This window comes from Tiliqua scincoides, chromosome 4 (assembly GCF_035046505.1).
Source record: "Tiliqua scincoides isolate rTilSci1 chromosome 4, rTilSci1.hap2, whole genome shotgun sequence".
In the NCBI taxonomy this organism is placed as follows: Eukaryota; Metazoa; Chordata; class Lepidosauria; order Squamata; family Scincidae; genus Tiliqua; species Tiliqua scincoides.
The window spans coordinates 176,869,632-176,883,641 of NC_089824.1; the positions used below are offsets into that span (position 1 = coordinate 176,869,632).

At 46.7% G+C, this 14,010-nt stretch overlaps 1 protein-coding gene across 1 annotated transcript in view; it reads left to right on the forward strand.

Annotated features, from left to right (window-relative positions):
• Positions 1-6,389: 6,389 nt before the first annotated feature.
• TMCC2 (transmembrane and coiled-coil domain family 2) overlaps positions 6,390-14,010 on the forward strand; it is a 116,667-nt gene continuing 109,046 nt past the window's right edge. The window contains exon 1 of the mRNA XM_066625562.1: positions 6,390-6,510. Within this exon, the coding sequence (XP_066481659.1) occupies positions 6,400-6,510 (111 nt within the window). The 5' untranslated portion in view covers positions 6,390-6,399. The remainder of the gene's footprint in view (positions 6,511-14,010) is intronic.

Below are 14,010 nucleotides of genomic sequence, written 5' to 3' on the forward strand. Positions count from 1 at the left end.
TACCTGACATGCGGCATGGGCAGCTAGATAAAGTAATATGGAAAACACACTCCTAAGCCTCTCTAAAATATTTGAAATATAGAAAATTAATTGCAGAAAATTAGCATCATCGTATTTAGGCTCACACTAGAATGAACCAAAATGAAGTTCTGCAGCAGCTGCAGCCCCACACCCGGTTCCCTGAGCTTCTATATACCTCTTCCTGGTTATGGGATCCACAAGCCAAAGAGCTAATGTAGCAGGCCAGGTTCCTCCCAGATTAACACTGAGTTAAGGAGGGTCATGGATGCTTTCCTGGGTCTGGTGTGTATGGCTTGCGGCAGCAGTTAACACTGCATGCACATGGTTGTGCCCCAGCATCATGTGCTGGCAGTGAGTTCAGGTGAGATAGGAAAATGTCAGATCCTAGGAACTTTCTGGGCTCCCTCCTTTGGCTCCTGGGCCCCCTTTCTGACCTGGGCCTGGGTACAAATTACCCCCTTTACCCCCCTCTCCTAGGCCCTGCCTGGCTGAGATGAGTTCACAATATATTCTGACGTAAAGCTGAACTGGGCCATTAACTATAATCTTCAAAAATCACAAGATGCTAAAAAAAAAATGTATAAATTAGGCATTTTCAGTGTTTACCTAAGATCCTTGGCTTTTACTTTAGTGAGGTATCCTGTCCATACAACAGTAGGGCCAGACTTTCACTTTAAGTACTTTTGCAGCCTGATCTTCACAACTGGACATACGTTCTTTGGCAATTATTTCATTCATTCATTCATTCATTAAATGCATTTATACCCCGCCTTTCTCCAGGTAAGGGCACTCAAGGTGGCAACTGTCCTGCTGAAGTTATAATGAAATAGTATGAAAGAGTGAACAGTAACATGCTACCTTTTATCATTCCTGTTTCTACAGTCAAGACCCAAAGCGTACAGGCTTTCAAACTTTCAAGAGATTCTTTCAGGGAAGAAGGCAGGAAGAAATAAAGAGCATAACAAAAAGTTTGTTAAACTTACAGCCCAGTTCTAACACTGTGTTGGCACAGATAGGCTGCTTGGCCTGTGCTGTTGCCAGTGCAGGTTAGGAGGCAGCTGGAAGACTTCTTGGGGTAAGAGGAGACCTTTTCTGTTACCCAGGAAAACACCCCAGCCATCCCAATGGAGCGTGTTGGATCTGCACCAACTATTTAGCTGGCGCAAATCCAGGAAGCTCTGTGTAGGGCTGCCTGGCCGGAGAAGGCAGTTAGGATACAGTGAAGGAGGCCTCTGCTGATCCCTCCCCTCTCCCAGGCCTGATCCATCCTTCGTTCTGCCATCCGCTGTCCAGAAACACCCTCTCCCCTCCTTCCCACCACCCTCCCCATGACTCTGGGCCACCTAGCACAACTGTACCCATGCTGGTTGGTGCTGCTCTTGGGTGTAGCACCAGCTGGCCAGCCAGCGCTGCCAGCTCACAAGTAGTCACAAACTTGCTTTACAGCATGTTTACGACACTCTGAGCCAGCACAGGGACAGCTGCACCAACTCAGGCAGGGGATAGCATTGCGATGTTAGAAACTTCTGCTCTTTAACTGCCAGCATTTATTCTAATAGTATACCAAGTAACCTTTTATTGATCATTAAGTACAGTCTAATTAAATTGGTCCATTTAGAAAGGTAAAAACCTTCTTCTCCAGATTCTTTTGGAATATTTGATTTTTATGCTGGGATTTCTTCCTACCTGATTCTGTGCTGTTTTTTACTTTGTCTGTTTTCTTGTTACCTATGTTCATAAATTTTATTGTATACCATCTCAGGGCACAATCCTAACCAGGTCTACTCAGAAGTAAATCCTATTTTGTTCAGTGGGGCTTACTCTCAGGAAAGTATGGTTAGGATTGCAGCCTAAGAGCTTAGGATGAAATGTGGTTTAAAAATATTAGAAATAAAAAACAAATAAATAAAGAGCAGAATCCTGAGGGCAAGTTGGGTTGATGCAAGTCCCTTGTGCCGGCCCAGGAGTGTCATGAACGTGCTGTAAAGCATGTTCACTACTACTGTGGAGGAGACTGGGCCAGTGCAAGGATGCATGCTGGTCTCCTTGTGCTGGATCCAGGCCCCAACCAAGTAAGGGCCAAATCCTATCCAATTTTCCAGTGCTGGTGCAGCGGTGCCAATGGGGTGTGCACTGCATCCTGTGTTGGGGAGGCAATCATAGAGGCCTCATCAAAGTATGGGAACAATTGTTCCCTTACCTTGGGGCTACATTACGGTTACACCAGGGCTGGAATGTTGAATAGGATTGGGCCCTAAGTTATTACCAGCTGAGGCAGGCTGATGCAGGGGGTTGGAGAGAGGGGCAGGAGGGCAGGATGGGAGCATTTTGGGTGGATGGAGGGCAAGGGAGGGTGGGCCAATTAGTGAACCAGGCCTGGAAGAGGAAGTGGGACTGGCCTTGGCAACTTATGCCAGATCCTTACCCCCCTCCCAGCCAGCCTGGCATCACACTGGGTTGCTCAGATTTGCGTTAGTTATATCACAGGTGCAGATCTGAATAGCCCCACAGCGGTGGCTTGCGCATGACATAGGGCGAGGTGTTGAATATCCCCGTATGCTAAGTTGTGCTACAGCCACCTCCTAACCTGTGCTGGATACGGAACAGGCAATTGGCCTGCATGTTCCAGTGCAGGTTAGAATGGAGCTGAAAATTCCTAGATAGTACAGCATATGAAAATCACAGTTAAAAATTTATATCTAATTATTTTAATGTACATTAAGCATGTCCATTAACCTTGCTTCATCTGGATTGTGACAAGAGTCACTACTAATGAAATGATACTTAAAGGATTTCATGGTGACAGAACTACAATTCCCATAAGTGCCTTCACTTCTCTTCCTATTTGGAGAAGAAGCTAAAATGGCTGCCATTTTTTGTGGCTGCCTCTGAATAGTTACTGGTAAGTAAAATTACTCCTTTTTTCCCACTCCCTCCCTGAATCCTGCTTCTTAGCCCAGTTCCATCTCCACCTCACTAGGCAGCAGCTCTTAGCAGCCTTATTTACTGTATTGACTCATGTATAAGTCAACCCAGGTGTACAGGGTCACTTTCAGGCATAAATTTTTCGACTTATATGCAGGTATATGCGGTAATTGTCAGGTGCTGTGGTTTCAATTAGAGCAGAGGTGTCCAAACATTTTGGCGGGAGGGCAACATCATCTCTCTGACACTGTGTCGGGGGCCGGGGGAAAAAAAGAATTAATTTACAATTTAAAATTTGAATAAATTTACATAAATGAATATATTAGAGATGGAACTTGTGTGAATGAATGAAGGTCTTGCAGTAGCTCAAGGCCTATAAAAGGCCTTGCACAAAGCAAGGCCAGCCTTTCCTTCGCTCCCACTGCTGGATCACAGATGTGAAACAGCAATTAGTAGAGGGATCCCTTGTCCCACAGCTCAAGTGAGAGGTCGAACAGTCGTTCTCTTGCTGAGAGGCCAGCATGGGCTCCAGCAAGTCTTTGGAGGGCCAGAGGCTCATTGGAGACTGGGGGCTCCCTGAGGGCCTGATTGAAAGCCCCCGAGGGCCACAAGTGGCCTCTGGGCCGGGGTTTGGGCACCCCTGAATTAGAGGGAGAGTAACTGGCCCAAATTCGGTTGAGCCTGATAGGAATTTGAGCTTATGGCAGTGGTTGCCAGACTTTTTCAACTGATTGCTCCCTGGGGACCCACTGGACTCTGTGGCTCCCCATTTGGGCTATAATCCTATATATTTTATAGGGCAGTGGGTTTTCACAGGGATTCCTCTGGCTGGTTTCTATGGCTCCCTGGGGAGTCACTACTCACAGTTTGGGAACCACTGGCTTATGGTCTTAAGCCATAACCTAATCACCTAACTGTAGTCACCACCTAAAGTACCACATCACATTTGTTCTTAATATTTAGCCTATCTCACAGGATTGGTGTGAGGATAACACGCAGGAAGAAGCATGTATGTCACTCTCGACTCCTTATGGGAAGGATAGGATGCAGATATGATAAATAATTTGTGATAAATTTGTTGTGTTTTTTTTAAAAAGATAATCTATGAATTGTGTGATTTAGGCAATGTTTTGTGCAATGCTCCTAGCACAGTGTTTCTCGATGTTTGTCCCCCACTGTACCTAGTGTACAGTGTTTCTCGATGTTTGTCCCCCACTGTACCCCCACTTTGCATAGTCCACTTTTTGGAAGTACCACTGGAAGTAATTGGTGATGATGTCATCATCAGTTACTTCCAGATTGGGAGGCCAGACACAATATGGTAAACACCAGTAAGAGGCACAGGGCAGACAGGAGGGCTTTTTCAAGCACATGAAAAGCACACGCTAGTGCTCTACCCGCCAAGCCAAGCCCCCTATTGCTGCTTGTAGCATTGCATTGCTGGTCTTACTGCCAGGAGATGGGGTTCTGGTAGTCCCGCAAGTACCATGGGACACCACTTCAAGTATTATCAGTGGTATAAGTGACACTGGTTGAAAAACATAAGAACATAAGAAGAGCCCTACTGGATCAGACCAAAGACCCAACTAGTCCTGCTTCCTGTATCTCACAGTGGCCCACCAGATGCCTCAGGGGGCACACAAGACCACAAGAGACCTGCATCCTGGTGCATCTGAGGTAGCCCTGCTTGATCAGGCCAAAGGCCCATCTACTCCAGCTTCCTGTATCCCACAGTGGCCCACCGAATGCCTCAGGGGATACACAAGACAACAGGAGATCTGCATCCTGGTGCTCTCCCTTGCATCTGGCCTTCTGAGGTAGCCCACTTCTAAAACCAGCAGGTTGCACAAACCCATCACTGTGGCTTGTAACCTGTGATAGACTTTTCCTCCAGAAATCTGTCCGCTCTCCTTCCAGGCATCCAGGCCAGACACCATCACCACATCCCGTAGCAGGGAGTTCCACAGGCTAATGGCATGCTGGGTAAAGAAACATTTCCTTTTGTCTGTCCAAACTCTCCCAACACTCAATTTGACACTCCAAAACAACACAGCCTTAGCACATTGCTGGTTTTCAGTATACAAATGGTGGTGGGGGCGGTGAAGATGATGATGATGATGATGAGCGTTTGAGGAGGAGAAAGAAGGTCGAGGAAGGAAGAGACTGCAGGGCTTTGCAAGAAGTTTTCCATGTAGGCCCTTGGGAAAGAAAGAGCATGAGAGGCCTTCCCCATATGTGTGGCCCTGGGCGTCTGTGGCAGGCGTCTCTGAACATGTACGTCAGATGGTCTTTGAAGGGCAACCCAATTGAGAAGGCTGCAACACCTCCTCTCTGGGTGCCACTGCAAAGAAGCTGAAGGCACAAGGCGGCGGCAGCAGCAGCAGCAGCAGCAGCATCCCTGGTGAAGAGCAGGCTGATGGGAGGAGTTCCCATGGCAATGGGAGAGGGCTGGTGAGTCTCCCCCTGCTGCTGCAGCTCAGCCCCATTGCCACTGCCGGCCTGGCTCAGGAGAGGGGCCCCAGCACAGAGCACGAGGGGCCCCACCTCTGCAACGCTGCCAGGCAGGCGGCTGCCCGCACTGCAAAGCCGCAGCCCAGTGCAGCACCATCCCCTATTGACAGCTCCTGGGCAGCGGGAGGGGGTGACTGGGCGGGAGGAGGAGGAGGCGGGGAGGCTGGCGGGCACCGGCCAACCAAGCCTGGCAGGGGCTCCGAGGGCACGCCCTCCTCCCGCTCTCCAGATCGGTCCTCCGCTCGGATTGGCCGGGCCTGGCTGTCAGTCGGGCGATCCAGCCGGCTAGGTGGGTGGGTGGGTTAGGCTGAGGGCTTTTGCTCTTGAGCCTCTGGCAGGAGCCGCGGCAAGAAGTGGGTTCCTTGCAAGGGGGGCAGGCAGAGCCGCTGCTGTCCAGACATGCGCTCGCTGCGAGCGGGTGGGCAGCCGCGCGGGGCGCTGAGATGGGCATCCCCCCTTCCCTTTCCTAGACAGTGAGTGCTGGTGGCATTGCTGGGCAGGGAGGGAGGCAGGGGGCATGATCCTGTGCATGCCACTGGCAGGCGCTTCCCTTGCCTTTAGCCATGGCAGTTGCACCCCCAGAGTTGGGGGTGGGTGCCTGGGTGGTGGGAGAGGTGCTGGTGGTGGTCCCAGCCTTGCTCCCCAGTGCAATGAGTTTGAATGGAGGCTTCACCCTGTGGCCTCCCACCTGCCCGCCTCTTACAGGTGAAACAGAACTTCTGCCTTGACCTGTGACCGAGCTGCTCTGGTTTATTCTCTCCTCTCCATCCTCTCTCTCTCCCTTCACCCCTCTTCCTTCCCATTTTCCTCTACCATTCCTCCCAGAAGCAGGAGCGCAAGCCCGACCCCTCACCCAGCATGAAGAGGTGCAAATCGGATGAGCTGCAGCAGCCCGAGGAAGACTCCGTGGAGGCTGAAGATGCCCCTATCCTGGCTGCCACCATGGATGCCAAGCCTGGGGACTCCGCTGCCACCCTGTCAGATTTGGGTGCGTCTAATAATCCTAACCCAGCACACCATCCTGTCACCCGCAGCAAGCCTCCTGATTTAAAGGTAAGCTTCTGGGTGATGGATACATGTCATTAAAAAAGGTAGTTAATGTTTGGTTTCAGTGCTGCCTGGAGCCAACACCAGCCTGGCCAGCTGGGAGAGGTTTAAATTATTGCCAGCTGCATTTATAGGCTGTCTTTTGAAAGCACATCACACAGCCCATTCATTCTGGTGATATCAAATGGAACTAACTATCCAACTTGGCAGATGAGTTCTTGATGTTAAGTTTTCTTGAGTTCCAATATCTCATTTAATAGTGTGGTTCCACCTTTGCCCTGTTCCTGTATCCTGACAAAGCACTGGTGCAGACAGGCATGTTTGATATCCCTGATTCAATCAGATTCCATGATTTCATATACATTTTTACTACACACACATTTAGCTGAGGGCAGACAAGCATGGTCCTGAATGCCATGGCCCAGTGGTCCAGTCATGAAAACTGGCTGACGCTGTTTATTCTGTATGGAAACTTATGCCCAGTAGTATGCCATGAAATGTTTGGGAAGTGAATTACATAAGTGGGTTTAGTAAAAAACTGGACCCATTTCTCCAAAACTGAGTCCATCTATGGCTAGTAGCCAAGATGGTCCAGTATTGCTGCTTCATGATCAGGTTTGTTAGAGGCCAGGAGTGAATGTCAGGAGATGGCTCATTCTAATTTCTCCGTATCGTCTTTCTTGGCTGCTCTAAAACTCCTAACACTGGTCATTGTCACAGATAGTGTACTGAATCTGAGTGGACCATTGGGATGTTCCACATGGCTACATTTATGTTTGTCATTTGCAGGATGTGATTTGCAGCTTGCTTGTTCCTGTTCCTTTCCCTGGTCTGCATTAAGCATTGTGTGAAGAACCTACTCTGTGGATGTGGTTTATGACTTTAGTGTTCAGGATTTTCCCTGCATACTCACTGGCTTTCTTTGTGTGTAGGCGAATCACTTTGCCTCTGTAAGAAAGGAATGCATTTTATAAACCTCCTTGGTAAAGTGGATTGAAGTGCATAGACAAGGTACTGAAGATTAGTGAAGTACTAAGACCAAAATGCTCAGGCCATAACACAATCATAGAGCATGTGATTTGCATGCACAAGGGCCCAGTTTTGATCTCCACGTAGAACTGCCCGCCTGAAATCCTGGAGAACTATAGCCAGCCTGAGTACAGACAATATTGACCTGTATAATGTAGATCTGTGGTCTGACCCCAATGTAAGGCAGCTTCATATGCAATGTTCTTGTAGGCTTGTAAATAGCTAGTCACCACTAGCGAGTAAGACTCACCACAAAGCAGATAACATTTTTGTAAATGGGATGAAAGTTGCTCTTCCCCTTTCTTTTAGGCCAGGGGTGCCCAAACCCCGGCCCTGGGGCCACTTGCGGCCCTTGAGGCCTCTCAATGCGGCCCTCAGGGAGCCCCCCATCTCCAATGAGCCTCTGGCCCTCCAGAGATTTGTTGGAGCCCACACTGGCCCGACGCAACTGCTCTCAGCGTGAGGGCGACAGTTTGACCTCTCATGTGAGCTGTGGGACGAGGGCTCCCTCCACTGCTTGTTGTTTCATGTCTGTGATTCAGTAGTGACAGCAAAGGAAAGGCCAGCCTTGCTTTGTGCAAGGCCTTTTATAGTCCTTGAGCTATTGCAAGGCCTTCATTCAGGGCACAATCCTAACCCCTTATGTCAGTACTTTCCAGCACTGGCATAACGGTGCCAATGGGACGTGTGCTGCACCTTGCAGTTGGGTGTCACTCACGGGGGGCCTCCTCAAAGTAAGGGAATGTTTGTTCCCTTACCTCAGAGCTGCATTGCCCTTATGTCAATACTGGAAAGCACTGACATAAGGGGTTAGGATTGCACCCTCATTCATATAAGTTCATCTTTAATATATTCATTTTTGTAAACTTATGTAAACTTATTCAAATTTTAAATGTAAATTAATTCTTTTTTCCTCCGGCCCCCGACACAGTGTCAGAGATACGATGTGGCCCTCCTGCCAAAAACTTTGGACACCCCTGTTTTAGGCTATTGGTGTGCTACAAATGACTATCATATGTCTGTGTGGACAGAAGTGCTGGTATAACATTATATGGGCTAATGAATTTAGTTGTAAACTGCATGGCTTCAACTTGATTCAAATTGATTATTTTGTGGTGTTCATACTTGTACTTCATCCCAGCTTGAGGTTCCTGGTGCTGTTTGAACAGGAATTATGCAGAGGTAGCTTGGAGAATAAGCAGGTATTAGTTATGGTAGTTCTGAGGCAATCTTTGTTGGTTATGGCCATCTTTGTGGCATTGGGCACACATTCCCTTCCACAGCCATTTTGGCGGTATGTAATTGTTTTGGTGACCTGTGGGTCAAAAAAGTGGGCTGCAAATGGAGTAGAATAAAATGAAAATAAATGAATAATAAACTTATTAGACCCTCTGCATCTTCCCATCCTAAAAACCTCATTGGGCATACCTCTCTGTCATTGTTTCAGGACCACTCCCCACTAAACCAGCTCCAACACTATCTGGCACCAGTTCTCCCCCCCCCACATTCATTCCCTATGCCACTTTCTCAAATAACTGGACTTGTGCCAGTTAACCCTACTTCTCCCTTTCTGCTCTTGTAGAGGTTGCATGACCCAAATTTTGGATAACTTTGAGCCATGTCTGTGCATAAGGTTATTAGTAGTAAGACATGTACAATGTTTGTTCACACCGGTGTCTCGTGCTCCACATATCTTTATCTTGGAAGCTTCCAGAAAGAGCCACTGCTAATAATTGAACCAAATATTAAGTTACATTTATTATTCAAAAGCGTTGCAGCCCACCAGATGTTTGGACTGGGGTTTTTGGGTGCTCACTTATTCAAACTCTACCCAGAAGTTTAAGAACAGATGAGATATTCTGTATAATGTTTGATAAATAATAACATTTATTATTTTATTATTGGTATACTGCTTTTCAACAAAAAAGTTCACATAGTGATTTACATAAAATAAAGAGGTGATTCCTTGTCCCAAATGGGCTCACAGTCTAAAAAAGATGCAGAAGAAATCCCAGCAAACAGCCACTGGAAATTCCACCCATGTTCCTCAAGCCCTTCTGCTGTTAAATCTGCAAAACCACTGATACAGTTTGGCTACATTGGGCCCTCTTTGAAAGTAGAGATGCAGAAGAGCTTATGCCCTGAGCGTAACCTGTTGAGTGTTCTGTAGTAATTCATTGCAGCACCCGCTAAGGCGATCAGCCAGGAATGTTCAGCTCCTCTGATAGGATTAAGCATATTTGCAACCAGAAATGTTACTGTGTGAAATGTCCCCTTCTCATTTCCCTTTCTTGTTACTCTTTTGTGTGTGTGTGACTTTACAAGAACTACAGAGCAAGTACACCTACAAGCTTTCTCTCTGTGTATTCTATAGAGCATCATTGTTGAAGAAGATATTTAGTGAGCCCTGCTGCAGACCTTTTATTGCTTCTGTGAAGAGAAGTGGGGGAAAATAGCATTGATAACATTCAAGGGGGTCATATGAAATATATAGAATGAGGACCTTTAAACGCTGGAATACTGAGCAAATAGTGACTGGAGGGAAAATATTTTTTTCCTGAAAAGTATTATAACTGTGACCATAACTGTGATGTTTCAAAAGCCCATTATAAGCTGATACATGTAAAACATTCTTGTCTGTTGTCAGTGGCGCAATGGTCAGTAATAACAATTAGCACTTAGCAATTAACACTTAGTATATGTGTGTGTGTGGGGGGGAGTTTCACATGCTTTGTACAAGTTGAATGAGCATCTGTGGTTTCCATTTTATAGCTGGAAACACTAACGTGGAAACGCAAGAAGCGCACAAGGCTGTAATTCATTGTCTTTGAAAGAACTGCATAAGTTTGTGCAAGCTGGGAAGTACAGTATACTGAAATGCCAAGGGCTCAGCCATTTGGCCCCAGAACTGACTTTTTTTAAAATACCAGCCTTGATTCATGAGGTAAACAAAGTAATAATACATTTTTAAAGTGCCTATAAATTTGTGCAGAGTATGTTCATTTCTCACCGGACTGGCGTTAGGAAGCAGGGCTTCCACGCAGAGGGCATGGCTTCCAAAATTATCAGGACAAGAGATTTGGAGGCCAAAAAAGAAAACAACTTGGTGAGCAGGCATGCACACTTTGGAGAGCAGCTTGGTCTTGGCTCAAGCCATGAGGACCATCTCAAATCTGAGGTTAGGTTTTATAGGATCAATTTGAAGCCTATTTGCTCCCTTGTGCCTCCTGACTGCTGCTGAGCTGGCTTCTGGCCTACAGCGTTAGTGGTGCTTGCCGAAGACAGCAGGCCAGAACATAATTACCTTTTCTGACAGGCCACTATGGTGACACAGAGAGTAAGGCATCCGAGTTCCCAGTTGGAGAATCCTGATACCTTTCGCAGACAAGCTTGAATTCTGCCAGCTCCATTTTTAGAAATTAACCTTTGGGAACTGCTCCTTGTCCATTGCTTTATCCTTATTCACTCATTCTCGCAAACACCAAATGAAGAAGCAGTGCGGCCCAAATGGGAATCTAGGTCTTCCTAAAAGTTTTTCTTCAGTTGGCTTTTAAAAATTGTTTCCGTTATTATATATGCTTTTGTGGAGAGGTAGATCTGATGGTTAAACTGGCCTTTTTTTCCCCCCAGCAGCCGTATATTATACTTGGTAGATTTATACAGAGCTGTCTTGCACCTGTCACTGTTTCTCTGTCAACTGCAATGAATGAAACTGTGGAAAACTATCTGAGAACATAAATGACCAAACTGAACTACTTTCAAAAAGATGTATTAGTCCTCTGCCCTCATGCTAGGCCCCTTTCAAACTGCTGTCACTGGACAAAGTTCACCATTATTCAGTAAGTGTTTGGATGGAGTATTACCTTGGGCTGTCTTCAGAAGGATGAATTTTACCCAGAAATGTACAAGTTTATTTCCCATTTGACTCTGAATCACATCGTAAGCAGGTACAAGCCCGATACAGACGTTTCCATTCCATATAGAGGGAATGCAGGATAGGCTCCCCTGGCTGGCCCTGCTTCCCGCACTGATGGCATGATGGCTAGCCCTACCTGTTCTCCAGTCAGATTTTCATGTACCAGGGTTCCAATTGTGGGGAGAGACATTCAGTGTTTGTGTGGAAAAGCCCATGATGAAAGCAGGGGTGGGGCTAGGGCGGGACATCATCATCCAAGGGCAGGATTAGCTGGAGGAACTTTCTGTATAGGGTTTTTTAAAGTTGGAGTTTCATGCATGGGAAGATCTGAAGAGTTTAACCAGAATAGGTTAACTGGGAGTCACTTTACGCCTTATAATTTTGGATGCAAGCAGATGCATGAATCTGCTTCTCTTTTCCAGTGCACATTGCATAATGCTAAAAAGAGATCCCCCTCATCTTCCAAGTGCCCATTTCAGCCTTTTTGGCAAGTCAACCTCTATTGGGCAAAAATGGATTTCACAAACTGAACCTTTTTTCATACTCCCCTATTGGATGCTCCATCAGGTAAAGGGGATTATTGGGGTGGTGGGTACTTTGCCAGACTCGGGACCCTTGCAGATGCCCATCTTTCTACCCTCTGGAACTGGCCTTTGTCTACCCTGTGGGGAATTCCTTCTGCATCTGGAGCTCATGCATCTCAAGATGGAAGCTCTCTTCTTGCACACTAGATTTTCAACCAGTGTGCTGCAACACATGGTTGTACTGTAGAAGGTTCACAGGTGTGCCACGGGAATTTAGAGCACAATGGTTGAAAATAGCTGAAAAACTCTTCTGGGTTCTGTGACTGTTCCTAGAGCAACTGTCTGCAGTAACAAATTGTCCTTTGTCCGCTGGCTGTGCTTCCACTCTGCTGCCAGAAGAATAGGAACAGACAATTGCAACAGACAGTTGCCCTAGCAAAAGAGCCAGAGAAACCAGAAGAGTCTCCCGGAAGCCAGAAGTGACATCACAAGAGGTGAAGACCATAGAGGTCAGTGTGTCATGAGAAGAAAAATGTTGAAAATTGCTGTACCTGAACATGCAGCAGAAAATGGAAAAGTAAGTCCACTTGTTCATCTGCTTCCTCCTGTTAAGTTGTAATAACATGTTCAGTTAGTCTAACCCAGGGGTGTCCAAAGTTTTTGCCAGGAGGGCCACATCATCTTTCTGACACTGTGTCGGGGGCCAGTGAAAAAAAGAATTAATTTACATTTAAAATTTGAATCAATTTACATAAGTTTACATAAATGAATATATTAAAGATGAACCTATATGAATGAATGAATGTCTTGGAATAGCTCAATGCTTATAAAAGGCCTGGCACAAAGCAAGGCCAGTCTTTCCTTCGCTGCCACTGTTGCATCACAGATGTGAAACAGCAAGCAGTGGAGGGAGCCCTCATCCCACAGCTCACGCAAGAGGTCAAACAGTCACTCTCACGCTGAAAGCAGTTGTGTCTGGCCAGTGCGAGCTCCAACAAATCTTCGGAGGGCCAAAGGCTCATTGGGGACTGGGGGCTCCCTGAGGGCCACGTTGAGAGTCCTTGAGGGCCGCAAGTGGCCCCAGGGCTGGGGTTTGGGCACCCCTGGTTTAACCCATGCTTATCAATTCTGATTGGTGTTGAACCCAATGATATATGGCAATCCTGGGGATTGAGCTTGGGCACAGTTATAGAGCCTTCATGTTTCAGCATCATATCAACAATCCCATCCTACCTTCACTGATTTAGGCTGAGTTGACTCTATTAGGCCCAAATCCTAACCCACTTTCCAGCTCTGGCATAGCTGCGCCAATGGGATGTGTGCGGCATCCTGCAGTTGAGGGGCCCTCACGGAGGTCTCCTCAAAGTAAGGGAATGTTTGTTTCCTTACCTCGGAGCTGCATTGCCCTTATGTCAGTTCTAGAACGTGGGTTAGGATTGCACCCTTAATTGAATAGCAAAATGTGCTATTGTAACAATAGATACAGACTGGAGTCTAGGCCCCTTCTCACACTTCCATGTTTTGCTGAAGCTTTAGCTGGGGTGTGGAATCTGTTCCTCTTTACATCTGCAGGAAAGGAGACAGGCGTGCACTGTTGCATACTGTATATAGCTTTTCCAAGCAGTAAGTTCAAGAGGCCACCTGCTTATGAGCAAACCTTTCCAAGGGGAAGTGGGTGGAGGAAAAGTCTGGGCTAGAAGCAACAGCAGTTAGATGATCTAATGCTGCTTATTATGTGTTGTAAGGAATTCAGCAAAATAGTTGTGTTCCTAATAAATTCACTGGGAAAAATACACATCCAATGTCACTTTTCTGTAAGAGAGAAGAGATGAATGCCCTGTGGAGTATTGGTTTCTGACTGCTGGCCAAGTTTTTACTGATCTTCAGTCAATATGAGGGTTTTTTTTGGCAGTCTTCCATCCAGACATAGCTGGGTTTCTGTCTTTTAGTAGCAACTGATCTTCTAGGGATCAGAAAGGCTCATTGCTGGAAACATACTGTAAGTCCAGATGGGCTTTCTGCAAGCAAAAAATGCAC